The sequence below is a fragment of the Mauremys reevesii genome, linkage group 9, assembly GCF_016161935.1.
Source record: "Mauremys reevesii isolate NIE-2019 linkage group 9, ASM1616193v1, whole genome shotgun sequence".
NCBI lineage: Eukaryota > Metazoa > Chordata > Testudines > Geoemydidae > Mauremys > Mauremys reevesii.
In genome coordinates, this window is record NC_052631.1 from 3,088,902 (window position 1) to 3,116,751 (window position 27,850).

The 27,850-nt window shown below is 46.7% G+C and overlaps 1 protein-coding gene and 2 long non-coding RNA genes across 7 annotated transcripts; 1 reads left to right on the plus strand and 2 right to left on the minus strand.

Moving 5' to 3' along the window:
• Positions 1–7,012: 7,012 nt before the first annotated feature.
• LOC120372595 lies at positions 7,013–20,315 on the minus strand. 3 transcript variants are annotated; one of them, XR_005585062.1, is made up of 4 exons: positions 20,213–20,315; positions 19,339–19,438; positions 18,189–18,459; positions 7,013–7,072 (listed from the first exon to the last, which is right to left on the minus strand). It is a non-coding gene; the product is annotated as an uncharacterized LOC120372595 (long non-coding RNA). The 3 variants fall into 3 exon arrangements; XR_005585061.1 differs by having other exon boundaries at positions 20,064–20,227; XR_005585060.1 differs by lacking the exon at positions 20,213–20,315 and having other exon boundaries at positions 19,339–19,989.
• Positions 18,397–27,014, plus strand: GMNC (geminin coiled-coil domain containing). Of its 2 annotated transcripts, XM_039489841.1 has the most exons (5): positions 18,397–18,863; positions 20,263–20,440; positions 22,202–22,287; positions 24,854–24,970; positions 26,342–27,014. In XM_039489841.1, exons 1-5 carry the CDS (start codon positions 18,861–18,863, stop codon positions 26,987–26,989), a joined length of 1,032 nt encoding a protein of 343 aa, XP_039345775.1. In that variant the 5' UTR covers positions 18,397–18,860; the 3' UTR covers positions 26,990–27,014. The 2 variants fall into 2 exon arrangements, with proteins under 2 accessions (XP_039345775.1, XP_039345774.1); XM_039489840.1 differs by lacking the exon at positions 18,397–18,863 and having other exon boundaries at positions 20,140–20,440.
• Positions 22,114–27,512, minus strand: LOC120372594. Of its 2 annotated transcripts, none has more exons than XR_005585058.1 (4): positions 27,403–27,512; positions 26,420–26,539; positions 24,929–25,004; positions 22,114–22,271 (listed from the first exon to the last, which is right to left on the minus strand). It is a non-coding gene; the product is annotated as an uncharacterized LOC120372594 (long non-coding RNA). The 2 variants fall into 2 exon arrangements; XR_005585059.1 differs by lacking the exon at positions 27,403–27,512 and adding an exon at positions 26,908–27,002.
• Between the last annotated feature and the right edge of the window lie 338 nt (positions 27,513–27,850).

Genomic DNA, 27,850 nt, shown 5'->3' on the forward strand with positions numbered 1-27,850 from the left:
GCTCTGCCATCACTGTGGCGGAGAGAGGGGAAGACCATTGCTGCACACAGGCAAGCCGCTTAAGAGCCAGGGCGGAAGCCGTAGTCTTGGAGAAGACCCTCCCTTGATTCCCTGCTCACCCTCAGTAGCCTCTCTAATTTCTCTTAGCATTTCATCATCACTATTACTGTACTGGTCAGGTGGTCGATAATAGATCCCTAATGTTATATTTTTATTAGAACATGAAATTTCTATCCATAGAGATTCTATGGAACATGTGGATTCGCTTAAGATTTTTACTTCATTTGAATCTACATTTTCTTTCACATATAGTGCCACTCCCCCACCCCCTGCACGACCTGTTCTGTCCTTCCGATATATTTTGTACCCCGGAATGATTGTGTCCCATTGATTGCTCTCAGTCCACCAGGTTTCTGTGATGCCTATTATATCTATATCCTCCTTTATCACAAGGCACTCTAGTTCACCCATCTTATTATTTAGACTACTAGCATTTGTGAACAAGCACTTTAAAAACTTTTCCCTATTTATTTGTCTGCCCTTTTCTGATGTGCCAGATTCTTTTTATGTGACTGTTTATCATCTGATCTGGCCCTCACATTATCCTCTTCCGTCCTCTGTTCCTGACTATAACCTGGAGATTCTCTATCATTAGACTCTCCCCTAAGAAAAGTCTGTGTCCGATCCACATGCTCCTCTGCAGCAGTCGACTTTCCTCCATCTCCTAGTTTAAAAACTGCTCTACAACCTTCTTAATGTTTAGTGCCAGCAGTCTGGTTCCACTTTGGTTTAGGTGGAGCCCATCTCTCCTGTATAGGCTCCCCCCATCCCAAAAGTTTCCCCAGTTCCTAATGAATGTAAACCCCTCCTCTCTACACCATCGTCTCATCCACGCGTTGAGACTCTGAAGCTCTGCCTGCCTACCTGGCCCTGCGCGTGGAACTGGGAGCATTTCTGAGAATGCCACCATAGAGGTCCTGGATTTCAGTCTCTTCCCTAGCAGCCTAAATTTGGCTTCCAGGACATCTCTCCTACCCTTCCCTATGTCATTGGTACCTAGATGTACCGCGACCACCGGCTCCTCCCCAGCACTACACATAAGTCTGTCTAGATGCCTCGAGAGATCCGCAACCTTCGTACCAGGCAGGCAAGTCACCAGTCATCACAAACCCAGCTATCTACGTTTCTAATGATCGAATCTCCCATTACTAACCAGGGTTGGCTCTAGACATTTTGCCGCCCCAAGCACGGCGGCATGCCGCAGGGGGCGCTCTGCCGGTCGCCGGTCCCGCGGCTCCGGCTCCCACACCTGCGGGAGGTCCACTGGAGCCCTGCCTGCCGCCCTCCCGGCGACTGGCAGAGCGCCCCCTGCGGCATGCCGCCCCAAGCACGTGCTTGACGTGCTGGGGCCTGGAGCCGCCCCTGTTACTAACACCTGCCTTTTCCTAGCAACTGGAGTTCCCTCCCCCAGAGAGGTAACCTCAGTGCACGAGGCAACCCCAGTATCATCTGGAAGGAGGGTCCCAACTATGGGAAGGTTCCCCTCTGCTCCCATTGACAGCTCTGCTTCCCTGGGCCTTTCATCCTCCTCAACAGCGCAGGGGCTGTCTGACCGGAGGTGGGTCAATTCTACAGTGTCCTGGAAAGCCTCATCAACATACCTCCCTGCCTCCCTTAGGGCTGGTCTACACTAAGGAAAAAAAATATATATAAGAGAACTTCAGCTACGTAAAATAGCGTAGCTGAGTGAATATCTTATATATATCGACGACCCCCGTTTACACGGGATCGTGATGTCTCTCCTCCATCCATCCCCCGCCGCCCGCGCCGTTCGGTGAGGTTCGAGAGATCGTCGATATCGGCGGCGGGATATCGTATATATATGATGAGACGCGCGGATCGATCTATAAATCGATCTAACCGATCGATGGCGGCGGCGGGTAGGTAGTGTACTCAAAGTTCCTCCAGTTCTGCCACCCTGGCCTCCAAAGTCTGCACGTGGTCTCTGAGGGCCAGGAGCTCCTTGCACCGAATGCACACATACGCCACCCACCCACAGGGCAGGTAATCATACATGCTACACTCAGTGCAATAAACTGGATAGCCCCCACTCTGCTGCTGGGCTTCTGCCTGCATTGTCTCCTAGTTAATGCTGCAAGTGCTGCAAAAGTGAACACGCTATTTTCCAGGCAGCTGACAGTGTGAACACACAACAGCGGTTTCCCTTCAGCGCTCTCTGAGCGGTGTTGTAACTGCCGGTGCTGTAACTCTGCCAGTGTAGACATACCCTAAGTGTTTGCACAGAGCTCAGCACAACAGGGCTGTGATCTCAGGTGGGGCCTCTAGAAGCTGGTGTAATCCAAGTAATCAATAATAGTAGTGACTGGTACAGGCACTGCTGGCTTGTCACCAAGGCTGCATTTTTAAAACTCTACTGATGTCTGCTACTTTTAGCAAAAGCTGGATAGAATGTTCCAAATTTAGACTTTCTGACCAATATTTTCATTGAAATTTCAAATTTCAACAACAACAAAAAATGGGGGAAAACTCCACAAAATGTTACCATTTTTAACTACTTTGTTTTTTTCTGTCAAGACTTAGCAAATAACGGTCAGTCCTGCAAACTCTTAAGCACATACTTCACTTCTGAAGCCTGCGAGTAGTCTTATTGACTTCAGAGGAACTACTCAGATATTAAAAGGTAAGGATGTGTCTAAGGGTTCTGAGGCCTGGGGTCTAAACCGGAACAATATGGCCTTGGATTTTGCCCAAGCCACATCTAATATTTTTTATCTGTACTCAAAATGGAATTTTTCTTTTGGACAAACCATTTCCATTTTTCAAAAAAGATGTCAGTGGAGATTTTTAACAACAGCAGCAAAATTATTTGAGTTATTCTTTGGATTATTTATTTATTTGTTGTGGTCACACTGCTAATTCTTTTTTATAAGAGTGAACCATTTAATTTTCAAACACTTTTGAGTTCAAAAGAGAGAAAAAAAATCCATTCTTGGAAATGTCCACTTTCAAAGATATATTTTTTAATTTAAAAAAGTCTGTGGAAAATTCAGAAAATGAATAATCAGACAGTTACAACATACAGGAGCATGAAAAATTATTTTGATTTTGCCAAAATTCCTTTGATTTCTTTCTACATTTTGACTGGCTCAAGCAGACAGTACCTTTCCCTGTCAGTTATCCTTCTTTCTAATGGGATACAAAGCCAAAGTCCTGATCACTTGGTCAGGCTGTGAAAGAGGAAAGGTGCTAGCCCTGGTGTGACAGCCAAATTCTCCTGCTCAAGTAAGTACATTCTGCCTACTTAAATTCCCCTTTGGAGAGTCCGTACAATATGAACAGGAGGACTTGTGGCACCTTAGAGACTAACACATTTATTTGAGCACAAGCTTTCGTGGGCTACAGCCCACCTCATCGGACGATAGAATGGAACATATAGTGAGGAGATATATATACATACAGAGAGCATGAAAAGGTGGGGATGTCCTACCCACTCTCAGAGGCTAATTAATTAAGATGAGCTATAATCAGCAGGAGGAAAAAAAAACTTTTGTAGTGATAATCAAGATAGCCCATTTCAGACACTTTGACAACAAGGTGTGAGGATACTTAACATGGGAAAATAGATTCAATGTGTGTAATGGCTCAGCCATTCCCAGTCTCTATTCAAGCCTAACTTGATGGTGTCTAATTGCATATTAATTCAAGTTCAGCAGTTTCTCGTTGGAGTCTGTTTTTGAAGCTTTTCTGTTGCAATATTGCCACCTTTAAGTCTGTTACTGAGTGACCAGAGAGGTTGAAGTGTTCTACAAGTTTTTGAATGTTACAATTCCTGATGTCAGATTTGTGTCCATTTATTCTTTTGTGTAGAGACTGTCCGGTTTGGCCAATGTACATGGCAGAGGGGCATTGCTGGCACATGATGGCATATATCACATTGTAGATGTGCAGGTGAATGAGCCCCTGATGGCATGGCTGATGTGATTAGGTCCAGTGATGGTGTCACTTGAATAGATATGTGGACTGAGTTGGCATCGGGCTTTGTTGCAAGGATAGGTTTCTGGGTTAGTGTTTTTGTTCTGTGGTGTGTGGTTGCTGGTGAGTATTTGCTTCAAGTTGGGGGGCTGTCTGTAAGTGAGGACAGGTCTGTCTCTCAAGATCTGTGAGAGTGAGGGATCACCTTTCAGGAAAGGTTGTAGATCTTTGATGATGTGCTGGAGAGTTTTTAGTTGGGGGCTGAAGGTGACGGCTAGTGGCGTTCTGTTATTTTCTTTGTTGGGCCTGTTCTGTAGTAGGTGACTTCTGGGTACTCTTCTGGCTCTGTCAATCTGTTTTTTCACTTCAGCAGGTGGGTATTGTAGTTTTAAGAATGCTTAATAGAGATCTTGTAGTTGTTTGTCTATGTCTGAGGGATTGGAGCAAATGTGGTTGTATCTTAGAGCTTGGCTGTAGACAATGGATCGTGTGGTGTGTCCTGGATGGAAGCTGGAGGCATGTAGGTAAGTACAGCAGTCAGTAGGTTTCCGGCACAGGGTGGTGATTATGTGACCATCGCTTATTAGCACAGTAGTGTCAAGGAAATGGACCGCTTGTGTGGATTGGTCTAGGCTGAGGTTGATGATGGGATGGAAATTGTTGAAATCATGGTACAATATGATACTCTACTGCACTTCCTGTCCTACACTGTTGTATAGTGCTGTTGTCCACTGTAAAATGACTGCCTCATTCCTCCCCAGAGGAAGCTGCATTTCTAGTAGCAGGTGAAATTATTTCTGTCTCTAGAGTTTGGAAAGCACTTTGGTATGAAAAGGTGGTGTACAATGGAATATTGGTATCCTAACAAATATATGCTAAAGGACAAAAATAGATGAATGCTAATTAATTTGCACCCTATAAAACTGATGGCTTAACATCTCCCTCCTGTCAGATTTGGAAGAAAGCTCAGTATGTGTCTGTGAGCATGACTAAAGGAAAATATAATACAATCAGACATATTAAGAAACTATTAATACTGTGCACACCTGGAATATTACAGTTCATGCTGACTGCAGAGCTTCAGAGAACAATGTTTAAATGTATCAGAGGGGTAGCCGTGTTAGTCTGGATCTGTAAAAGCAGCAAAGAATCCTGTGGCATCTTATAGACTAACAGACATTTTGCAGCATGAGCTTTCGTGGGTGAATACCCACTTCGTCGGATGCAAGACGAAGTGGGTATTCACCCACGAAAGCTCATGCTGCAAAACGTCTGTTAGTCTATAAGATGCCACAGGATTCTTCAATGTTTAAATGGGAGCTGAGATCCTGAAATGAAACCATAAAAGTCTAACTGGGAGGTTTTTTTGGTCACACTTTTAAATGCGAGGTTAGATTGATACCTCTCCTAGCAACTGTTGGGGATTAAGGAAAGAGATTCATTGGAAATGGAAAATCACGCTAAGGTCAAGTTTTTCCAAAATGCGTGCCTAAAGTGAGGCTCCTGTATCCTTAATTTGCTACTTAAATAAGGGTTTGAGAGCCTAACTTTAGGCACTTGGTTTTGGTAAATCTGGTGGGAAAACTGTGTTACAGCAGTGTTATACTGGAGAGATTTGCTGGGAGGAAATTTGCATTAATAAGTATGAGTTTCCAGTGTTGCTAATTCTCAGAATTTTATCACCACTCTTGTAATATTAGGTACTTTTCTTAAAGTTTCAACCCCTGGAGTCAGGAAATTACACAAGAACCTCAGCTTTCATTTTTAATTTCTAGCACTTATGGTTGCAGAGAAAATCTTGAAAACATGAACCCTTAAAGGTTCAGTTCTAAAAGGCAGATAAATTCATTCTTTTTAAAAAAAAATCTCATAATTTAAAATTAATCTCTTGATTTTTAGGGCCTGACTCATGATTTTTTAATTCATGGAGCTGGCAATACTGGTTTTCACACCTGAAATCAGAATCTAGAATTATGTTGTTCCAAACAGGGAACAAGTCTATATCATGTGATCAGAGTGTCCAATCCAAACTCACCAACATGATTCAAATTTTGAATATGTTGGTGGGAGAGGATTCTCTATACACTGTTCATGAACAAGCTACATAAGAACGGCCGTACCGGGTCAGACCAAAGGTCCATCTAGCCCAGTATCCTGTCTTCCAACAGTGGCCAGTGCCAAGTGCTTCAGAGGGAATGAACAGAACAGGGAATCATCAAGTGTCAGAGGGGTCGCCGTGTTAGTCTGGATCTGTAAAAGCAGCAAATAGTCCTGTGGCACCTTATAGACTAACAGACGTATTGGAGCATGAGCTTTCGTGGGTGAATACCCACTTCGTGCACCAGACGAAGTGGATATTCACCCACGAAAGCTCATGCTCCAATACGTCTGTTAGTCTATAAGGTGCCACAGGACTCTTGGCTGCTTTTAGGCAATCACCAAGTGATCCATCCCCTGTTGCCCATTCCCAGCTTCTGGCAAACAGAGGCTAAGGACACCATCCCTGCTCATCCTGGCTAATAGCCATTGATGGACTACAGACCAAGAGTTATTCACAGAAATGATTTGGTGAATGGTTTTGCACACTGAATAAATTGAAGACAATTGTCCGTTGCTCCTGGGCACTTCTCAAATAGAAAAAGAGGCAGAAATCATCACATAAGTTCTTCTCCCAGCTCTAATGCTTAAGATAATCATACACAGGCACCCTCATGCTGTTGAAAGGAAGCTTAACCTAGTCTTAGACTGTCTTAGTATGATTGAATGTACTAATTTCTATTTCTACTCACCTCCCCCATCAAACTTAATCCTGATTTAAAAAACAGAGCAATATCTCCCTGATTTACTCAGACAAGCTCTTTCTCAACTTGTGTGTTTGAGGCTATTGGGAGTGATTTCAGGAAGCCCTCTAGTGTTCAAATACTTCATGATCCTGTCAGACACACTGACATCCAGTTAAGCCCTGAAGGCCAACACAAAATGTCAGTACCACGTTGCTCCTCCAGTACATATCACCAACCTTAAACTTGGTGAAAAAGGAACTTTCATATTCAGTGCTATTCAGTAGAGATTGGTTGATCTGAAAAAGACGTCAGAAGAGAAAGAACGATGAGGTTTTTTTCACATAGTAGTAATATATCTGTACCACTTTCCTTTAAAGAGTGCTTCTTTTAGGGACACGATTTCCACTGAACATAAAAGGGTGACTCAAATCCAATGAGTTTACTACCATCCCTCCACATACACATTTATATCTCCGAGAGATTAAAGATAGGACGAAGCTACAACACTGAATACAAACTCTCTTGAACTCTGGGGAAATTTGGATTGAAATCTGGATCCAATTTTTGCAGCTAAGGTTTATCTTGGATCCAGATCAGAACTTCAAACACAGACCTCCTCACACTTCAGTGACCTAGATCCAAATCCAGCTTTTGCAATATAGATCTGTCTCACATTGTGATCCCCTTTAGATCTGAAGGATTGGAAAGGGCTTTACAAAACAGATGGATTATACAGACAGCAGGTGAACAGGCCACTGCAGGTGAAACTGCTTTGAGAACTAGAATTTAGCTAAGCAACCAAAAAGCTAGTGAGCTTCACAAAGCACCCTGGAATCAGATCAGAATGTGGGTGTTAACTATAGCTGGGGATGGGTTTTATTTGCATTTGATTTTTTTATAAAGGGGAAGATGAAACAAAAGCCACTGGAGTGCATGGATCAATGGTTCTCAGCCAGGGTGTGCGTACCCCTGGGGTATGCAGAGGTCTTCCAGGAGGTACATCAACTTATCTAAATATTTATCTAGTTTAACAACAGGCTCCATAAAAAGCACTAACAAAGTCAGTACAAACTAAAATTTCATTCAGACAATGATTTGTTTGTATGGCTCTATATTCTATACACTGAAATGTAAGTACAATATGTATATTCCAATTGATTTATTTTATAATTACATGGTAAAAATGAGAAAGTAAACAATTTTTAGAAACAGTGTGCTGGGACATATTTGTATTTTTATTTTTGATTTTGTAAGCAAGTAGTTTTTAAGTGAGGTGAAATTTGGGGTATAGACGAATCAGACTCCTGAAAAGGGGTACAGTAATCTGGAAAAGTTGAGAGCCACTGGCGTGGATAACTCATCCTGGACCCTGGCAATACCAGGGTATTACTTTTTGTCACTCTGGTGACTGGTGCCAAGAAGTAAAGTCAAGTCTCTTCCCAGCCCTTGTCAAAATGCAGTTCCACCAAAATCGAAATTCTTTGAGAAATCACATCAATTTTGTTAAAATTTCATTTTGGAATGAAAAAAGTTCTAACAATGTCAAAACATCCCCTTTCAACATTTTTAACAAAACATTCTGAGATTGTTTTGAAATGACTTATTTTGACTTTTTTAATTTGGTAGAATAGAATAGAATAGAATGTCAAAACTGAAATAAAACATTTCAATGAATCCAGAATGATTATTTTTTTCAGAATTTTGCTTTGTGGAGAATTTTTAACATTTCAGGTTTCGTTACGGTTACAGTCGAAGCCAGACTTGAAATCTCAAAATCCTTTGTGATATGGAATACTCGTTTGCCAGCCGGCTCTACTGTAAAGCCTGAAATCAGCTGCCATTCTTGTATTTGAATTACTGACAAAGTTATTCCCTTTCATCACAAGTTCCTCCAACGCTAGTTCCAGGAACCAGAACTGGATGGTTCATGGATATGGTCCGATTTGTTTTCCAGAGTGCTTTCCGAGGAACTTACTGTTTTAGCTAAACATTTGAATGGCACGTATAAAAGCCCTAATATATTTCTCTGCTCATGAGAACAGTGCCCTTCACCTCACTGCCCCTACACACTTTTAACCCATCCTTGGACTCTTCCATTCTTTATTGATTAGTGAAGGCAACTCCTGCATCGTTCAGCAATGAAGTGATGCCCTCGCATGTATTTACTCAGTTCCACAAAGTCTGCCAAGTCTCCCGACTGCTGGCCAAGAATGGAAGTGCCCAGCTTCTGCGCCCAAGGAGAGGTGGAGAAATGCCAATCAAAATGCCAGCTCCAGAGAGCCAGCCAAAAAGGAGAGCAGTATTAACAAGGTGTAGTCCTAACAGCAAAGCTCCTCTGGCAGACTCTCCTTTCAGAATGACTTGGATGTAGTGGAAAACATCGTAGGGGAAAATATAGATTTTAGGGCAATTTTCTCTTTCCATAGATTCACAGATTTTGCAGCCAGGAGGGGCTGCTATGATCATCTAGTCTGACCTCCTCCATAACACGGGCCAGAGAATTTTGCCTTTGATCAACACAGGCTATCCAAGTATCAGGGGGTAGCCATGTTAGTCTGTATCCACAAAAACAACAAGGAGTCTGGTGGCACCTTAAAAACGGTAAAAAATGAAAGAGTCTGCCAGACTAACAGATTTATTTGAGCATAAACTTTCGTGGATAAAAAACCCTTATCCAAATCATCTACTACTTAGAATATCTGCCACGAAGGCTGCTTACGTCAAGTTGCCCAAGCTGGAGGGCCAGCGTATTGCAATGGAGATTTCAACTTCTCTCCTGCAGCACAGCAAGTCATTTAAACAGCTTTAGGGGTACATCTATACTGAATACAGAAGAATGTCTTTAAAATGCACTGGGGCATTGCTGGGTCTTGATCTGGATTAGGAATAGGCTGTGGTTCCAAAATCTAATCAAGGTTAGTGTTCCACCTCAGATTCAACAGTCCCAAAATCTTGTGAAGTGAGATTTCTGTCCAAAATTATTATTATGGAGCCCAGAGGCCACAACCAGGACCTGTGCTTGGTGCTGTAAATACACATTGTAAGCAACAGTCCCTGCCCTCAAAGAATTTAACATCTGCGTAGACAACACAGATCATAAACGGGACACAGGAAATATTATTCCCAATTTACTGATGGGAAAGTGAAGTACGGAGAGATGGAGGGATGTGCCCAAGGTCACACCAATCAGTGACAGAGCTGGGAACTGACCCCTAATCTCCTGGATGCCAGTCCAGCGCCCTAACCACAAAGCCACAGTCAAAACAGTGAGATACTAGCTGCTCTCCTGAGTGTTCCATCGATTTGGACTGCAATCTCAGAACATCTGTTCTCGCAACATTTTGCAGAACCAGATGTGGAAAATATGCCTGCCAGTCACCAGTCAAACCTGGAACAGGAGGGGCAGGTACACATCTGCAGAAAGCTAAAGGGGTACAAATCACAGGTCTGTTTTCTGAGTGCTCTCTGAGAGTAGCCCATACCAGCTACTTCAAAGAAAGTTACAAGAAACCTGCAGTAGGGAGTTAAGCAAAAAACTTCTCACAGGAAATGTTTATTCCTGACCATGAATTATTAGAGGTTGTCCTACATCTTAATGCAGGAGGGGCTATCTCCCTTGCAAAACTCTTGAGTTTTCTTCCAGCTGTTCTCTTTACCCATACAACTGTCCAAATCATTTCTGAATCCTACCATGCTCTTCCCCTTACTGGTATCTTGTGGCAGTGAGTTCCACAGACTAATTGTTTGCTCTGTGTGAAAAGGTTTTCCCTTTAATCAGTTTTAAATTCGCTGACTTTCAATTCCATCAAATTCCCCCCTTGTTCGTGTATTCCAGGACAGGCTGGGTTGTCATTATACCCCCCGTTACTCATTATTTAAATTATAAACCCCTCTAGCTGGGGAACAAGGCTTCTTTAAGAATGTAAGAATGGCCATACTGGGTCAGTCTAATGGCCCATCTACCCCAGAATCCTGTCTTCCCACTGTGGCTGGAGCCAGATGCCTCAGAGGGAGTGAACAGTGTGCCCTTGTTGCCAAGAAGGCCAATGGCATATTGGGCTGTATAAGTAGGAACATTGCCAGCAGATTAAGGGAGGTGATCATTCCCCTCTATTCGACATTGGTGAGGCCTCATCAGGAGTTCTGTGCCCAGTTTTGGGCCCCACACTACAAGAACGATGTGGAAAAATTGGAAAGAGTCCAGCGGAGGGCAACAAAGATGATTAGGGGGCTAGAGCACATGACTTATGAGGAGAGGCTGAGGGAACTGGGCTTATTTAGTCTGCAGAAGAGAAGAATGAGGGAGGATTTGATAGCAGCCTTCAGCTATCTGAAAGGGGGTTCCAAAGAGGATAGATCTAGTTCACAGTGGTACCAGATGACAGAACAAGGAGCAATGGTCTCAAGTTTTAGGGTGGGAGGTTTAGGTTGGATATTAGGAAAAACGCTTTCACTAGGAGGGTGGTGAAGCACTGGAATGGGCTACCTGGGGAGGTGGTGGAATCTCCTTCCTTAGAGGTTTTTAAGGCCTGGCTTGACAAAGCCCTGGCTGGGATGATTTAATTGGGGATTAAGTCCTGCTTTGAGCAGGGGGTTGGACTAGATACCTCCTGAGGTCCCTTCCAACCCTGATATTCTATGATTCTATGATCCCCAGAGCATGGGGTTGCATCCCTGATCATCATGGCTAATAGCCATTGTTGGATCTATGTTCCATAAACTTATCTAATTCCTTTTTGAACCCAGTTATACTTCTGGCCTGCACAATATCCCATGGCACTATCCCGTGGCAATGAGTTTCACAAGTTGACTGTGCCTTGTGTGAAGACTTCCTTATGTTTGTTTTAAACCTGCTGCCTATTAATTTCATAGGGTGACCCCTGGTTCTTGGGGTAAATAACACTTCCCTAGTCACTTTCCCACACCATTCCTGATTTTACAGACTCTGTCATACCCCTTAGTCGTCTCTCTTCCCAGCTGAACAGTCCCACTCTTTTTAGTCCCTCCTCATATGGAAGCTGTTCCATATCCCTCATCATTTTTGTTGCCTTTCTCTGTCCTTTTCCCAATTCCAATATATCTTTTTTGAGATGGGGCGACTGGACCTGCACTCTATTCAAGATGTGGGCATGCCATGGATTTACATAGAGGCAATATGATGTTTTCTGTCCTATTGTCTATCCCTTTCTTAATGATTCTCAACGTTCTTTTTGCTTTTTTGATGGCTGCTGCACATTGAGTGGATGTTTTCAGAGAACCCTGATGACGACATCTCTTTCCTGAGTGGTAACAGCTAATTTAGACCCCATCAATTTATATGTATAGCTGGGATTGTGTTTTCCAATGTGCATTACTTTGCATTTATTAACATTGAATTTCATCTGCCATTTTCTTGCCCAGTCACCCAGTTTTGTGTCTTGTGCAATACCAAGCACAGCACATATATATTAGTGTAGGGAAAGAACTCAAAACTTCCAGTGCCAAACGTCACGATTACAAACTCCTGATACCTGAACCATGGGAGCACTCATTAATAATTATCTGTAAGCAGTATAGGATCTATGACACACTGGTGAGCAGGTCCCATTCCACCCAGTAGAAGGCATTGGTGCACACACATACAAGTCAGTTCAATATGTTTTATCTATATGGATCTTATTCACATATAATATCATAAATCCAATATATTAGGTTAAATATGAGATTTTGCTGCTAGTTTAGGGAATACTATTCTTATAATGCCACATTACGTGATTTTCAGCTTCCAAAAGGAATGAAGTTCCCATAAATCTAGAAATCACACTTTAGTCTGGCTGTATATGGAGGTGATGATTCTCTCATGCTCTCATTGTCAGAGGTTACATGTGAAAAATGATTGTAAATCAAGGGGAAAATAACTTTCCGAAAACGTACCATATGGCTGGGGTTCTCAACCTTTTTCTTTCTGAGGTCCCCCTAACATGCTATAGAAACTCCACGGCCCACCTGTGCCACAACAACTGTTTATCTGCATGTAAAAGCTGGGGGTAGCATTAGGGAGTAGCAAGCAGGGCAACTGGCCAGGGCCCCACGCCACAAGTGGCCCCGCAAAGCTAAGCTGCTCAGGCTTCAGCCTGAGGCCAGGTTGGCGGGGCTCAGGGTGGTGGGGCTCTGGCTTTCTGCCCTGGGCCCCAGTGAGTCTGTTGCTGGCCCTGCTTGGTGGACCCCCTGAAACCTGCTCACAGCCTCCCAAGGGGCCTCGGACCCCTGGTTGGGAACTGCTGCCATATGTCACCATCTTCCTAACAGTGTTGGGAGAAGTCCAAGTAATTCAAAGTTCATTCAAAAGCCCCAGATATTATTTCAAATATTCATTATTCTTATTTCTTTTGATTTATAAATCACTTTTTAAAAGAGCCCATCCTACCCTGTAGGTAACAAAAAATGATATAACACGTCTCCCATACAAATCCAACAAATAACATCCACTACATACAACAAATTAACCAACCGATCAACCAACAAAATACACCATCTTCCCCAAACATACCAACCCTCCGCCAAGTGTACCAGCCCATCACTAATAAATCCACATAATGCCAAACTCATTCCCAGATTTGACCCATTGTGAACAGAACAGGTATGGAAACACAGACAAAGTCACAACAAAGCATTATATCTAACTGGTATGCTTGGCTGAAGGCTGGTATGCTTGGAGAAGATGATGTATTTTTACATGAATTTTGGTTGGTCTGTTGGTTGATTTCGGGTGTGTAGTGAGTGTTATTTGCTGGATTTCTATTTGGGCCATGTTATGTTTTGTCGCCTGCAGGATAGGATGAGCACTTTAAAAAGTTATTTATTTAGATCATGTCTTAATTTCAAGACTGGAGCTGGGGTTTAGGGGAGTATATGGAATTTCCTCTGGTAAGTAGATTTGAAGGGCCCAATCCTGATCATGCTGAAGTTAAGGAAAGTGCTGGGCTCAGAGAACTTGCTGGTAAGGCCACAAATAGATACAATTTCACATTTTTGCATTTTAATCTTTTTGCCTCCAAATATTTGATAAGCAGCCAAATTGCTGCTTCACAAGGGAAAGGGAACACTGGGTCACAGAAGCACTGAGAGCATGGTTGGCTAGCAGCCTTTTATCAATGAAAATAAATAAAATATGTTTATTGTGAACTGCCAGAGATCCCAAAAAACGTCCTTCTGATTTCATGGACCAGTGAGTGGCTATGGTCCATGCGATAGCAGGTTCAGATAATGAGGACAACATAGATTTCTATGGATTTCTAGGACTTTAGGATGCCTCTTTACAAATGATGGCTCCCAGATTTATCAAAATGCACCTTTGCCTCACTGCAATCAGTGGAGCTCTAAGTAAATGCCAGGGTCTGCCTGTGTGGATCTGATCCCAGGCTTGTACATGTGAAACAATCATTCACTCACATCGAAATACAGGCACATCAGAAGTGGAATGCGGCAGCTTTTTAACAGCAACACTAAAGCGTGGTTTAGGTTTAGTGAAGATGAGATTTTAGGCATGGCAGGATGCAATAACCTAGACCAGAATTCGGCCTGGAAAGCAATGCGTTTACACTGGTGTCAAACTGGAGCAACTGGTGAATTAGGCCCCTTATATTTATTTTCATTTTTTGCGCAATGGTGCCCTTTCAACGTGCCGTGCATTGTGCTGTTATTTCAGTGTGTGTTCCCTGGAATACCGTCACTGCTGACATTCCTTCTGGGAGTCAGTTCACAACAGACTGAGTGCAGCCTTAGAGCAGCTTACACACAAATATGAAGTAAATCAAAAAGACCCAAGCAGGATTAGTGCCAGAGTGATCATATGACAATAAGGCTTAGCTATTATCTAGTGCTTTTCATCAGTAGATCTCAAATCCCTTTACAAAGGAGGCCAGGATTATCCCCATTTTACAGATGGGGACACTGAGGCAGTCATTAGCTAATTTGCCTAAGACCACCTAGCAGGTCAGCAGCAGAGTCAAGACTAGAACCCAGCTCTCCTGAGTCCTAGTCCACTGACCTATCCACAGTTTACTGGAGAATAATGTGTAGGAATTTTGCAAATAAGCCTGTGCTAGAAATGCTCTTAAAATCCTGAAGTTGAGCACATATAAAATTTAAGGTGAAATCCTGGCCCCAGTGAAGTCAGTGGGAGTTTTGCCATTGACTTCAGTGAGGTCATATTTTCACCCTTGAACTTTAATTCTAATGAGAAAAAGACTTAGCACTGACTTCACAGATTCCTAAAAGTTCTGCCAGTCAAGCATTCCTGTATTTTTATTTCCTTAGATCATAATAAAATAATTTGTTAGCAGGGATGATCTTTCTTTTCTTTCATTTTTACTGCATATAATGTTGCTGTGGAGCTGCTAATGAAACCTGAAGCTTTTTGGACAACTTTATTCATAAAATCAATACACCATTTTGTGAGACTAACTTTTCTCTCCGAGGCTCAAATTAAAAACCAAACGGTACTTGCTTTTTGGTGATCTAAAATCCCTAGGCTGACATCTCAAAAAACAATCTGGAACTTGTAATAATACCGACTGCTTATATAGGGCTTTCCACCCTTGGAACTCAAAACCCTTTATAAAGAAAAGCATTATCCTCAATGTACACGTGCGGAAACTGTGGCCCAGAGAGGTAATGTGACTTGGCTCCGTTCACTCTGTGACAGAATGCAGGAGTCCTGTCTCCCAGTTCTGTGCTCTACCGAATGGGACCCACCATGAGAATATTGTGGGGTTTGTCTTTACTTACTTATGTGAGGACAAAACCCCAAAAGCAAGAGGGGAAAATGCTGCCTGAAACCTGAAATTGGAAAAATCGAGGTTTTCGTTAATTATTATTACTGCCCACTGTTCTGAATGGAGTGCGGCTCCTTTTTCCAGCTAATTACACAAAGGATTAAATCCTTCCTCACACGCACATAGAAAACCTTAAAGCTCCTGCCTTTGCTTGTATTGCGTAGGGTGTGGAAGTGCTTGCCCAGACTCGCGCCTTAGGGTCAAGATGTAAGGCCTCGCACGAAACCCATAAAGGGCAGTATATTTTGGGTCCCTCATCTCCTTCCTCCTCAGAGAGTTATTTCTAGAGGATTAGCCTCTCTGTTTTTCTATTGCATGCTGCTCTTTGAGCAGCTTGGGGTTGAGTATACTGGGAGTGGAGGGGAAAGCAGTAAAAAAGTCAGGAGACAGCAAAAGATTATTGCTCTCTTTTCCTGCTGCCCTTTTGATAAACAGGTGTCTCCCTTGTGCCTCTGCCTTTCTATTTAAAACGACCAGTGTATGTGCAAATAATGCCAGGAGAAAGCTGGATACAGACAAGCAACTTGGCAGGATGATGCAGTCATTGGAAGAGATTTCTCAATGTCTAGAAGGCCCATGTCACGTTCTTATCAATAACCCACCCCCAACATGTGTTCCTATGTGAGGATTTCCTAATATTTCTGGCTGAGTTAAATAGTGCACCCTGCATGGTTTCTTTCATAGCCAGACCTAGGTATGGGGCAGCGCGCAGCGGGTTTTTGTTGCATGTCTGAACCCGTTTGTGGATCCTCTGAAGGTGCAGCAGGTGCAGTTCTAGGCGCATTTCTAGTGAGAGCCCAACACATATGCCTCTAACCTCCCTCTCACACTCGCTTCATCTCAGGCATTTACATCTATCCGGCTACCTAGCTAGCAGGGGCGGCTCCAGGCCCCAGCACACCAAGCGTGTGCTTGGGGCGGCAAGCCGCGGGGGGGCGCTCTGCCGGTCGCTGGGAGGGTGGCAGGCAGGGCTCCAGTGGACCTCCTGCAGGCGTGCCTGCGGAGGGTCCGCTGATCCCGCAGCTTCGGTGGAACAGGCACACCTGCGGGAGGTCCACCGGAGCCGCGGGACCGGCAGAGCACCCCCCGCGGCCTGCCGCCGTGCTTGGGGTGGCGAAATGTCTAGAGCCGCCCCTGCTAGCTAGCCCCCCGCCAGCATGGACGGGGAGCATCACCGCACCTCTGCCTAGGGGGACCAGACATCCTTATATCCCCTAAACCGGCCCAAGACTGGGGACTTTGTCTTATATATGCAACTATACCTGCCCCCCCGCCCAAAAGGCCTTATTTTTCACACTTGCTGCCTGGTCTCCCTACCTCTGCTCCCCTCCCCCGCTCTGAGCCCCCTGTGCATGGGAGGGGGGCTGGGCCCTTGCACTGCAGGCTGCGCGGGGGGGGGGAAGGGGGAGGAGCGGCCCGTCTCGGCCCGGGGGCTGGGCACCAGCTGCTGCTGCAAGTGGGGGGAGGGGCGGCTCCAGGACTCCCCCCCCCCGGAGCTGGGCGCAAGGTGATGACGTCGACGTGACCTTTCAACTCCCCCGCGTGTGTGGTTTTTTGGGGAGGCCCAACATGGCCGCTGTCTCGAGCTGCCTCGGGCCCGGCCTGGGCGGCTCGGCGGGGGCTGGCGGGCTCGCCCGGCCCGGCCCGGCTCGGCCCGGCCCTGCAGGGCGCTGCCGCCCCGCAGCAGCGGGCCCCGGCGCGGCTCGTGGCCGAGCGCTCGCCCGGCTCGGGGCCCAGCGCGGCCGGCCTGGCGCGGGCCCTGCCCGGGGCCGAGCTGCCCGCGGTGGGGCTGCGAGCAGCGCCGAGCACACGCGGCGGGGGCCGCCCCCGGAGACAGGAGCCGCGCAGGCGGCCCCGCCAGGCGGCGCTCGGGGTTATCCCGGGGCCACGCTGGGCCCTGCCCGGCCCCGCAGCCCGGCCCGCCTGCGTGCTCCTGCCCCGGCAGCTGCCCCCAGGGACACGCCGGGGTCGGGCCCGGCTGTTAAATCCGAGAGACCCATGGGGGTACCCAGGGGTGCAAGCAACCCCCGCTGGCCATGCACCGCCCCGGGGAGCGGGGAATTACAGACACGAGCCCTTTTTTATCGTGGTTCTTTCATCCCACCCTTTCTCCTGAGCTGGCAGTTCGGCTTTAGAGAACATGTCGGTTAGGAGAGAATGGAAGGGAAATCGCCCCCTCGGTTTTCAGTGTCACTGAGCCTTGCTAATGGGTTACGGGCACCGAGCATCCTCCAGGGGGGAAATGGAAGAACATTCCATATGCCAGCCTGCTCCCACCGTCCCATGTGCTGGCTGCGGATTGTGTGCACAGCCAGGTCAGGTTACCTGCCTTTTTATAGAGCTGCCCATGGCAGGAGGCAGGATCTTGATGGAACAACTGCTCTGCTATTAGCCTCATTTCACACCAGCCCCTTATCCTATACAAAGACAGACCCCAGTGAAGGGTTTTTGTTCCAGAAGACAAGCCTATTTAGGGATTGTAATCACCATGGAAATTTGATTTCATTTATATTTGTTTATACCCACACGTATGTCCTCAACAGAGATACCTATCTACTGTGCAAACCTTTCTTATAGTAACCCTTTCAGTCCCTACCTCGTTTATTTAATACTCAAATCTGTTTCTGGAAGCCCTGGGTCTGGAACCAGAGTAATTCCCAATGAAATAAGCCATTGAAAAGCTTGCCATCACAGCCTCTTCTGTTCTGCAAACCAGGCTTTGCTCCTTGGAGATGTGGATAAAACTGCCTTGAGTCTCCTTTGCTAGCTCCTGACTCCATAATGAGTAACTCCAATGAGCCCTCTCTTCCCAACCTTGACAAGTTAGATGAGTTGCTCCCGAGTCTTTCTGCTGGGCTTTACAATTGCTAAATAGGGTTAAAAATAAAACAAAACACATCACCAGCTACCTCACCTCTGCCTTAACAGTGTGATGCCTTTGTAAATCTGTGTGATTTTACTGGAATGAATCTCAGACACACCAGCTCTATAGCTTATACATTTCTTTTTCCCTCTCCTTCCTTATGATGATTTGTGAGACCAGAATGACTTTGATTTCAGCAAGTTTGCTGTTTATTCACGTCACAAGTTTGACAGCTTTACACCAAATCAGATTGCTGGATTCAAGAAAGCTCTGAGGCGTCACTGGAAGCTCCTTTAGATTAGAACTCGCCTCCCCTGTCTTTTCCCCCTTCAGAGCCAATTAAAGCTCGCTGGGGCTTTAAGAGGAAACGTGCTCCCAAGCCCTGCATCTCACTCTGCCACTAAAATGGTAAGTGCTCTTTGGATCTCTCTCGACCTGAAGTCAGGGGGGAAAAGCTGGTATTTTGCCTTGAGGGTTTGCAATATATTTTGTGCCCTGTTTGTTTAAGGTTGGTAGTGAGGAAGCTTACTCTGTACCTGGAAACCCAGACTGCAGCTTTGCTTTTCCATAGCTGCGAGGGGTCATTTTCAAGGATCTGAGCTTTGTCATTGCCTTGCAAAGACTTCTCACTTGCAGCAGGTTTGGTTTATTTGGGGGGGACACACTTCCAGAAACGAACCCAGACTTTTCCTGATCAGTGGGACCTCTGTAAACGTGCAGAGACTGGGCACAGGCTGGCTGTGGCTCTCCTAGCTTTGTGTAGACGGCTGGAAGACGTTCATAGCCAATGGCTCTCGAGATAGGTCTGGATCGCTTGCTCCTTTTAAACAGCCGAAGTGTTTCCAAAGGAATTGAAGCGAATGAGTGTCGCTCTCCCGCATACCTTTGCTTAGTGCCTGGATGCTGGAGCTGAGGTGTGCGCTAGAGCTGCAGGAGGTGACATCGCGATGGACTCCGAAGTAGCAGCCTGAGGCTGTTAAAGCCTAGGAGGGGGAGTGCATTCGGTCTGATTTCTGTCTCTCGTTCAGAGGTGACCCCGCGTGTTAATATGCTGGAGGAAGGGATCGATGGGTGCACAGGGAATCACTTGGTGAACTGGTGGCAAAGCTGGGGGTGGGAATATACATGGAGGCTAACAGGTTTGATCGCAGCATCTAGCAAAGGTGGTTTGGGCTCCAGGCTGGGTCACACTCCCCCTGCATCCGCAACAGGCTGCTTGGCGGCTCTGGGCAAACCTTAGACGTTGGCTGCAGCATGGGTCTTCCCAAGTGTCAGTGCCCGGGCCCTTGGAGCCTAGGATATCTGGGGGAGACTCATCCTTGAGGATCAGCAGCTTGGGTGGGAGGAGAGAGCAGAGGGCGAGACCGCAGGGCACAGTGTCTGGGGAGCTGTGGGGTGAGAGGGAGCTTTGACCGAGCTCAGGAGCACAGCAGAGAGCTGCGGCAAAGACGGGGCAGGGCGGAGGAGCTGACTAAGGATGCTCGCAGCTCATGGTTTTGCCACCTCTAAGCACCTCTCCCCTATCAGGGCCTGGTGGCTGCGACACTGTTTAATCTGAACCCCCCCCCCCCCAAGAACGCAGCGGGACCCGGAAAACCCTTCCTCGACCTGGGCGATGTCTCCTGCCTTTGAGAACCCAGCGAGCGGCCGAGGCTCTGGCCTCTCCCCCCTGGTTTCAAACTGGGTTTCACTGCTGGAGATGCCACGGGGAGGATCGAGCCCCAGCCCAGAGCGCGCTGCTCCGCTCCGGTTTGTACCCAGGTCTCTCATTGCTCCTGTCGCTGCCTTTCCCTCTCCTCATTCACAGAGCACCAGGCTCTCCCGCCAAGAGCCCTACTTCGGAGGGGGCCAGCGCCAGGATTGCCCCTGTTCCGACTCAGCGTCAGCAGCCAGTGTTGATGTTTCCAAGGAGACTTGGGTTTCGTTCTGGGCTTCTGGTCTCCTGGACAACACCAGCGAGAGCCCAGCAGAAGGACAGGCTCCGGGTAAGCTCCGCTGCTCCGTGGCTGCCGCGGGGAGGCTGAAGGCACCAGCTGGAGCGCAGCTGACAACGCTGGGGAAGGAAGGGCAGGTCCCCACCGTTGTATGCACCCCGGATCGTGCGTGTGGAGGGAGGGGGCCGTGCCCCGCCCCGCTGCCCAGAGCTGGCGGCTTGTACCCTGGAGCGAGGGCGCTTAACGTCGGTGTTCTCCTCCGAGCTTACCCCGGAGCCCATCCGCGTTGCAGAGTCGGGTCAAAGCTTCCCTGGGCCCGGCTGATCCCGGGCCGCCCCCTCCCAGCGCGCTGGTGGCGATTCCTGCGCTGTGTCTACACGGCGGAGCGGGCCTGGCTTTGCCGGGGGGCGGCTGGCGGAGCTGACTCTGCGGGCTGAGCCGGCAGGGACACGGGCCCTCAGTCAGGGCTACTTTGCAGGCAGCTCCTGGGAGATGTTCTCAAGGTCTCCGTGCAGCACCAGCTTCTGTTTGTCTTTTCCAGAGAGACAGGATCCCCCCGAGGTTACCGCACTGGAGGGGGACTCGGGGGATTTCAGTCCCAGTTCTGCCATAGACTCCCTGTAGGACCTGGGGTCCATCCCTTAGTCCCGCAGGCCCGCCTCCTCAAAGGTACTTCGGTGCCTAACTCCCACGGGAATCAATGGGAATTAGGCACCTAAGAGCCTTTGAGGAGTTGGGCATCTGTGCCTCAGTTTCTGCATCTGTAAAATGGGGGTCGCAATCCTTCCTTTCCCCCACCCTTTGTCTGTCTAGGCTAGTTAAGCTGAAAGCTCTTTGAAGCAGACTGCCTCTCACTCTGTTTTTAAACAGCACCTAGCACACCAGTGACCCTGATCTCATCTGAGGCCCATGGATGCTACCACAATATAACCCACTACTAGTAATAATCATTAATAATTATACACCCTGGGCCATAGTCTTGATTTTAGCAGAGCTGTATAACAAAGGAGGGATTCTGTGACCAGGCTTCCTGGGTACTGCACTGCACAATTTCCCCCTGGGGCGGGGGCGAGACAGAGAACAAACCACAGGTGACATTATGATAGTCATGTTGCCTACTGTCCACACCTCTGGAAAGCTGTCAGATTCTATGGGGCGGGATATGACCCTGTATAGAATAGAAAGTGCAGCCAGTAGAGCATCCAGCTTTCAGTCAGAGAGGTCCTGGTTCGTGTCCCTGCAGTCCCTACCTTGGTAGGAAGGTTTGCTTGTTTCATCTCTAGCTTCCATGATTTGAAATGCTGTTGGGAACTCGCCTCTTGTACCCAGCACTGTCTAGCCATAGATCTCAAAACACTTTACAAAGGAAGGTCAGTTCACCCCTTTTTAAGATGGGGGAAACTGAGACAGAGAGTAAAGTGACTTGCCCCAGGTCACAGCAGAGCCCTGAATGGAACCCAGGTGTCCTGAGTCCCAGTACAATGCCCTGGCCACTGGCCCAGCCTGCCTCACAAACAACTTTCCCAAGCTTTGGTTCCTCTTATAAAGAAGAGGAATTTTAAACAAAGAATAAAAAGCACAAGGAGAAAGATCTTCCAGATGCCAAAGGTGTCTTATAACAAACTCAGATGATTTACTAATTTATTATCCATTTTTAAAGGACCCCTCTTTGCTGCTTATCAAGCAGTAAAATTTTTCCTTGATTCAAATGAAGTAAACAAGAGGGATTAAAATAAACATGATTGTGATTTTACTCATGGTTTGGAAAATGTGATTTTTGGTTTAATCACTTTGATGTCTGTTTTTGTCCAGACCAGTTCTGTGGCTTGGATTTTACTATTCCAGATGACACGTGGCAAGGCGATCAGCTGTCCTCCCAGCTCTACAGAAACAAACAGGTAACATTTCAAACAACTCACACACTGGAGAATAGAACTTTTATTTACAGTTTTAAAATGTTCTTCCACCCACCATCTTATGCTACTCCTAGAATTTCATTTTACAGTTGCCTAAAGCTCTAGGTCAGGAGAATGTGTTCATAAATCCATGTTTCTCTATACAATGAGTATGGAAAACACTGACAGCCCAAAATCTTTTATTTTCTCTCCTTCCTTATGCTGATGTGTGAAATTAGAATGACTTCAATTAGCAGCAGCATTGCTGTCTGCCCATGTCACAAGTCCAGCAGCTTGACACCGGATCAGATTGCTGGCCTCCACCAAAAAAGCAGAGGCATCACTGGGAACTGCTTTAGGGTCTGAGGCTGCAAAGACTTACATACGTGCGTGAGGTTGCTCACATGATTAGTTCTGTTGACTGCAGTGGGGGTACCCACTAGAGCAAAGTTAGTCACATGCATGAGTCTTTGCAGGACCAAGCACCAAGATTAGAAGTCACCTCTATAGTTCTTCTTCCTTTTCCATGAGTGCTGGAGAGCCAGTGAACTCTCCAAGCTAAGCGGTTCCCATTGTAGCTGCTTGTACCTAGCTCAATGTTTAGATCACAACAGAGTGACCCTGAACCAAAACACTTGGGGTGAAATCTTGGCCCCACTGAAGTCAATGGAAGTTTGGCCATTGACTTCAATGGGGCCAGGATTTCATCCTAGGTCCAAATATCCACAAACTTCCTTTCTCTTGCCCGTTATGTGTCTTGTCTATTTAGAACATAATCTCTTTTGGGGAGAGCTGCCTGTCACTGTAGATATGTGCTGGACCTGGCACAGTGGGGCTCCAACTTGTAGGGTGTGTCTGCTTTGCAGCAGGGAGCGAGCCTCCAGCCTGGGGAGACAGATTGATACTAGCTCTCCTTGGCCTAGCACACTAAAATTAGCAGTGTGAACTGCTGCATCTTGGGCAGCAGTGAAGAACATAAGAACAGCCAGACTGGATCAGACCAAAGGACCATCTTGATTAGGGGGCTGGGGCACATCACTTACAAGGAGAGGCTGAGGGAACTAGGCTTGTTAAGTCTGCAGAAGAGAAGAGTGAGGGGAGATTTGATAGCAGCCTTCAACTACCTGAAGGGAGGTTCCAAAGAGGATGGATCTAGAATGTTCTCAGTGGCACCAGATGACAGAACAAGGAGCAATGGTCTCAAGTTGCAGTGGGGGAGGTTTAGATTGGATATTAGGAAAAACTATTTCACTAGGAGGGTGGTGAAGCACTGGAATGGGTTCCCTAGGGAGGTGGTGGAATCTCCATCCTTAGAGGTTTTTAATGCTCAGCTTGACAAAGCCCTGGCTGGGATGATTTAGTTGGGGTTGGTCCTGCTTTGAGCAGGGGATGGGACTAGATGACCTCCTGAGGTCTCTTCCAACCCTAATATTCTATGATTCTATGATCTAGCCCAGTATCCTGTCCTCCCACAGTGGTCAATGCCAGGTGCCCCAGAGGGAATGAACAGAACAGGTTATCATCAAGTGATCCATATCCCTGTTGCCCATTCCCAGCTTCTGGCAAACAGGCTAGGGACACCATCCCTGCCCATCCTGGCTAATAGCCATCAATGGACCTGTCCTCCATGAACTTAGCTAGTTCTTTTTGGAGCCCTGTTATAGTGTTGGCCTTCACAACATCCTGTGGCAAAGAGTTCCACAGGTTGACTGTGTGTTGTGTGAAGAAATACTTCCTTTTGTTTGTTTTAAACCTGCCACCTATTCGTTTCACTTGGTGACCCCTAGTTCTTGTGTTATGAGAAGGAATAAATAACACTTCCTTATTCACTTTCCCCACACCAGTTATGCTTTTATAGACCTCTATTACATCCCCCCTTAGTCATCTCTTTTCCAAGCTGAAAAGTCCCAGTCTTATTAATCTCTCCTCATACGGAAGCCGTTCCACACCCTAATCATTTTTGTTGCCCTTTTCGGAACCTTTTCCAGTTCCAATATATCTTTTTTGAGATGGGGCGACCACATCTGCATGCAGTATTCATGTGGGCGTACCATGGATTTATATACAGCTCAAGCCTGTAATATACATAATGACACCTGGATCTGAATTTTGCAGCCTGCACCCAGGTCTAGTTTATAATCTGCTCTCTCGCCCCCTCCTTTTCTCTCTAGCCAGGTAGAGGTTAGTGAGCTAGGGATCCAGAGGGAAGCTTAAGTACTCTTTGAAATGCAGAAGGAAGAAAACTGGCAGCATTGTGAGTGAGAAACTCTCTGTGTATTTAAAGGGCTGTTTGCAGTTCATTTCCCTGCACACCTCTATTATTCCTCTGCGGTTACAGTTTTTCAAAATAATCTCTTCAAACATTTGCTAAAGAATAGGAGAAGTCAAATGTGAGACGTGAACAGTCATGCCACTTAGCTTTACAGGGACAAGGGGTTCTTGAGGATTGAATTCACAAAGCAAACACCAAAATCATCACATCCCACCAGGCCATAGAGCAGGGAATTTATCAGGTTACAGAGTCAAGAGAGCTAAAAAACATCTATTCATCGATATCTGTATTTCACAGCTTCAAGACACCTTGCTACAGAAGGAAGAGGAACTTGCCAGGTTACATGAAGAAAATAACAACCTCCGACAATACCTGAATTCTGCCGTGGTTAAGTGTTTGGAAGACAAGGCGAAGGTACTGTGTTCAAACCTGCCACGAAAACATGTGTCTGTGAGAGAGAAGGGAATGAAGCATTTAGGTGAAATGCCTAATACACAAATGCAAATAAACACAGGTGTAAAAGGCCACATTGTGGGCAGGTAGCATGCAGGTGGAAAGGCCCCTCTAATGCTCACCAGATTGGCGACAAAGCACTACGGATAGTGTGTGTCATCATGGTCGGCCTTGCCTATGTAGACAGGGTTAAGCCGTGTGACAGCCCTGATCTTTAGCATTTCTAGCTGATTTGGTTTATGATGCTTTGAGAGAGGGGGTTTATAAGAAGCAATGGACTAACCGTAACCCCTCAAACCTCTCACCGATGAGCAGAACTCATTACACTGAAAGGGTACCAGAAAGCAAGGCATTTAGCATTAATCAGCTTCGGAGTCAATAAAGCAGCTGTTCAGAGAGCAGAAGCACAAACCTGGGAATGGGTAATGGGGAGCATTCTGTTCGCATCTCTGCCACTGACTCGTCCTTCTCCTTGGGCAAGTCACTTAGCCTTTGGCGCCCCAGCCCCACCAGTTGCAGAATGCGAATGCTAACCCCGGGGCCATGGGGCGGGGCGTGGCGGGAGCTTTGTTAATAAATATTTGTCAAGCTCTTTGGGATGCTGAGCTTGATGGTGCTATTGCTAAGGATGGGTTCAGTCCTTACTCAGGCAAAGCAAGTGGTACCACTGGGCATGTGGCATGAGTGAAAACTGAGATCCTTGACAGAGGATGTCAAAAAGGGTTAGTGCAGAGGGAGTCCCTGAGGTGCTCTCCTCACCTGAATTGCCCTAAGGGTATGAGGACTTGCGCTTCAGCCCCTCCCCACTGAGGTAGCCCCCATACCCTGTGGATGCCAGGGCTATCTACACCGAGGCTTTCTCTGTGCTCCCCAGCCCCCCTCCCACTCACTGGGAACCATGGGAGACATATGCATGTTCCCCTCCCACCCAGTCCTGGATCTCTGGACTGAGCAGATCATGGGAGCTGACTGAGCCCCCCCCCGGTGCCAGATCAGATCCTGCTGGCAGGGTCGGTACTGCGGACGGCTGTACAGTGCAGGAGCTTTCATTTCATGGCTTACTGAGTTAAAAAGCAAACAAAGCTCAGGCCGTGTTGACACTGTTGTATTCTTATCTCGTAGGGGTTTGGGCTGTTTCCAGAGACTATACAGCACAAAATAATTAGTGCCATCCGCGTTTGCTAACTGAAAATGAGCTCTGGATAAACTGTGCTTTCTGAGAACGATGTTAGGCACCTGTTCAGATAAAGTCTGCGGCCAGAAACATGTTGCTTCTGGGGCTCTGGATGATCAGCTTGTAATCTGCTCTGTCTTCCCTGTTCTCTTGTATAGAAACTACTGCTGCACAACGGCCAGAAGAAACATGCAATTCTCAGAAGTGGCAAGAGGAAATTTAAAGAGGACAGTTACCTGGCCCCTCGAGAGACTCCTCACCCCTCAAAAGCCAGGAGGAACCTGCTCAGTGATTTTACTGCCTGCGAAGAACAAGCTGCTCCGCCCGTGGATACCTGGGTACTGCAAACCCTGGGACTGAAAGATATCAACACCATTGATGAGTCTTTATCAGCTAACTACAGTGCCCTGTCCTCTGAACTTGGAAAAAGCCCGTACTGCCAGAGCCATGGGGAGGCAATGGACTATTGTAATGATGAGGACCCAATAGCTGCTTATGGCTGTGATCAGATGACTCTTATAAACAGCACTGCCACTCCTGGGAAGCAGGATTTACCCTACATCCAGCCACTTTCTTCAGCACCATGTGCTTCCTCGACGCTGCCCAGCGGTGCCCCTTTCCCACCTTATGGATCGCCTTACTTCGCCAACGACGTGTCACCGAACAAAACCGACATGGCCTTTACAACCTCCCTGAGCCCCCACCGCAATGTCAAAACACACACCTTCCACCAGGCCCAGGTCTTCGTGCGCCGAGAGGAGGACGGAGGCTGGAAGTTCACCTGGGTCCCCAAGCAATCCGAGTGACTCCCCTTTGCCCCCACTTCTGAGCACTGCCATCAGTGACATGTTTACAAACACGTACAACTGCAGAAACCTTTCTTGCACTTGAGATTGATGCTGAGAACAGAAGCAACACCCGCTACAGGCTGTTATCTCATGCTGTGTGGAATGCTACATTATATCATCCACCCATTCACCTCTGCATGCTCCTAATTCTTGCAGGAACAGCTCCAGATTCCATTTGAAAATGTATCCACACAGGGCCAGATGTACAAACTAGCCCTCCATTCAGTTCAGCTCTCTCCACATCTGTGAGACCATCTACCACCACTTATTCACAACCCTTCCGCCACCAGCCAGCTTCTGCCATCTTGTACCTTCCTGGCTGAAATGTACCCAACCATTCCTGTTTCTGACACTCTGGTGACCACCCCTACCTGGACTGGGAAGCCAGGAGCTGGAGCAAGGTTTTTGGGAGGACTGTTAAAGAACAGAGTCTCTGCCACAGCCCTTTTGTTCTGCATCCTAGCAACCACAGACAAAGAATGAAGGCTGGTTCTGTGGCTGTTAGATCAGTGATGTTCTGGAGAGTGGAACCCCCAGTGGCTGCATAAATTGCGTAGGAGGAAAGCAATTGCTGATCTGTTGTCCTTTAAGGTAATGCTTGTTTGGTTTATATACAGTCAATTATGGCTGTTGTTTTTGGATGCATCCTCAAAATGAGCAGGATTTGCTCCTATTGCCTTCAGGTTGCCTTGTAAGTTACAAGCATCACGACAAATCTAGTGGGTTTTCTGCGCTAACCAAGCAGCTAACGCATTTACCGCATGATGCTTTTCAAAGCTATTTCCATGGTGAGACAGCTGTATGCGTTAGCACTATCTC

Coding starts and splice junctions, on each gene's coding strand:
- GMNC (XM_039489840.1), top strand. CDS start 20,155: ATGCCACGGGGAGGATCGAGCCCCAGCCCAGAGCGCGCTGCTCCGCTC. Junction 20,441..22,201: donor AGCAGAAGGACAGGCTCCGG/GTAAGCTCCGCT, acceptor GTTTTTGTCCAG/ACCAGTTCTGTGGCTTGGAT. Junction 24,971..26,341: donor GTTTGGAAGACAAGGCGAAG/GTACTGTGTTCA, acceptor TCTCTTGTATAG/AAACTACTGCTGCACAACGG.